We start from the raw sequence: 2,358 nt of genomic DNA on the forward strand, positions 1-2,358 counted from the left end.
GGGGTCCAACCAGGTTTTTTTTTCTTACGGCCAAACAATCCTCAGAAACAGCTACAGCATTTCATATTCTACTCTTTGTACCATTTATTCTTGTAAATGATCCGTTTAAGACTATTAACGGAAGCGTTTTTATTTAACGTATATTAATTCACCAAATGTTCGTTGTTGTTAATTAACTGATTCATTTGAATAGTCTACTGTATAAATGATCCCAAAAGCCCAAAATTCGAAACATACTGTATTTTCAGCAAAGTAAATGTGTTGAACAATTTAAAACACAGATTTTCAGGCTACACCATAAAACAATACAATGGATGGTTATTGGTTACATTGAGCATCAGGCTCCTCTATATGGAATGTAAAATATATATATCAGAAATAAAGACATAAAAGACATGTCTTTAGAAAACAAAGTCACGCAAAATACTTCAAATAAAGTGTTTATTTTTCAAATAAAAGTTCAGAGAGAAAATTGTTTGGTGCCAAAACAGTCTCTGGTAAGCTATAAATACACATCCTGTATCCCAAAATGGAAAATAAGACAGTATTAGACAGGCAACATACAATGTCTTTTTGGGATCTGAGGTAGGCCTTGTTGTTATGTCTGTCTCTGTGTAAATGTGTGTGCGTCCATACACTTGGTTTGTGTGGATGTGATTTCTAGTATTCGCGCCTGCAACAATCCTCCATCCACAATTCTTTCGCAGTTTTTTTTCTTACGGCCAAACAAATCCCAGAACCAGCCGCAACCCTTCTTCTTCTCCTTCTTCTTTTTATTATATTCCTCCTCCATCATTGCCATCCATCCCGTCTTCCAGAAGGGTTCCTGTGAACAAACAGAGTTGGTGAGTGGAAACTACAGGCACCTTAATTGGGGAGGACGGGCTCATAGTCATGGCTGGAATGGTGTTAATGGAATTGAATCGAACACATCAAACACAGTTTCCATGTGTTTGATGCCATTCCAGTTACTCCATTCCAAACATAATTATTAGCCCTCCTCCTCTCCTGTAGTGGAAACAAACCTCGGTAAGCCATCACCATCAGCAACCTTTCAATGCTGAAGCTGCAGCTCAGTACGGGACAGACAACATTCAAATTGACTGATATTATCAATGAGACAATACAGAAAACAGTGTAGCTTACCTTCTCAAGTGGGGTGAGGAGTTCCTTCATTCTGTCAGCGCTGGCTTTCTCAATGCAAAGCTCCAGCTTGGTCTTTTCTATGGGAAATGGAAATGTGACAAGATAGGACATTTGAACGGAAGGGAGGAGTTCAAATTGTTATTGTCCAACTGGTTAGTTGACTGTTACACATAGCCGTTTACTCTACATCGGATTCTGTTGTGAAATTGTGAATGAAAGAACATTGTGGAATACAAGTCATTTACAAGAGACCAGGCCTGATTCTGAATGTACCACACCAACAGTAGCATTGTTCTACCTGTATCAACAGGGGTTCTGGTCTCTCTCTTGACCGGGATGTTGATGCAGTATGGCCGGTCATCACCCTTCTTGGTGTCCTTGGCGAAGGTCAAGGTAGGCCTCAGGTGAGCCATTATCTCTCTGACCATGATATCGCAGACCAGCAGAGGCTGTATTTCTGGGTATAGCTGGGCTTTAACCATTGGCCACTCATGGAAAGTCCTGAGGTAATTGCTCCTGATAGAGAGTGAGACGTCTTCTAAGAATTTGGCCATGATGTCCGGCTCATCGTTGAGCTTCCTCAGAGTGCGTAAGAACAGTCTTTGGTTTTGGTATTTCAATGCCTCTTTCTGAACCTGGATATGTATGTGCTCTACCATATCATTGCAAAGTGGGACAGCTTCCCATGAACCGTATTGCTGCTTGATTGTACATGAAACTGGGAAGACAGAGTCAAATGCTTTCCTGACAAGAATAACAGGAACAATATCAAGGTTTGTCACCTTTGGTTTGTTCCTCTCAGTCTCCGTCTGAGTCTGTTCTTGCACAGGCTTTCCACAGTCCTTTGTAGTTGACTCGAAAACAACAGTCTGTGGGAATTCTTTCGCTGTTTTTCTCTTATGGCCAAACCCACCCCTCTTCTTCACCTTCTTCTTTTTATTATTTTCCTCCTCCATCATTGCCATCGATCCCGTCTTCCAGAAGGGTTCGGGTTCCTGTGAACAAACATAGTTGGTGAGTGGAAACTACAGGCACCTTAATTGGGGAGGACGGGCTCATAGTAATGGCTGGAATGGTATCAATGGAATGGTATCGAACACATCAAACACACAGTTTCCATGTGTTTGATGCCATTCCAGTTACTCCATTCCAAACATAATTATTAGCCCTCCTCCCCTCCTGTAGTGGAAACAAACCTCGGGAAGCCATCAC

General features: G+C 41.5%; 1 protein-coding gene across 1 annotated transcript; it reads right to left on the reverse strand.

The window, feature by feature from the left end:
• Positions 1-427: 427 nt before the first annotated feature.
• LOC116371230 (uncharacterized) lies at positions 428-2,131 on the reverse strand. The gene is made up of 3 exons (XM_031820089.1): positions 1,445-2,131; positions 1,147-1,223; positions 428-826 (listed from the first exon to the last, which is right to left on the reverse strand). Exons 1-3 carry the CDS (start codon positions 2,109-2,111, stop codon positions 599-601), a joined length of 972 nt encoding a protein of 323 aa, XP_031675949.1. The 5' UTR covers positions 2,112-2,131; the 3' UTR covers positions 428-598.
• Positions 2,132-2,358: the final 227 nt, after the last annotated feature.

This window comes from Oncorhynchus kisutch, unplaced genomic scaffold (assembly GCF_002021735.2).
Source record: "Oncorhynchus kisutch isolate 150728-3 unplaced genomic scaffold, Okis_V2 scaffold3021, whole genome shotgun sequence".
NCBI lineage: Eukaryota > Metazoa > Chordata > Actinopteri > Salmoniformes > Salmonidae > Oncorhynchus > Oncorhynchus kisutch.

Coding starts and splice junctions, on each gene's coding strand:
- LOC116371230 (XM_031820089.1), bottom strand. CDS start 2,111: ATGGCAATGATGGAGGAGGAAAATAATAAAAAGAAGAAGGTGAAGAAG. Junction 1,224..1,444: donor CAGAACCCCTGTTGATACAG/GTAGAACAATGC, acceptor CATTTCCCATAG/AAAAGACCAAGCTGGAGCTT. Junction 827..1,146: donor TCCTCACCCCACTTGAGAAG/GTAAGCTACACT, acceptor GTTTGTTCACAG/GAACCCTTCTGGAAGACGGG.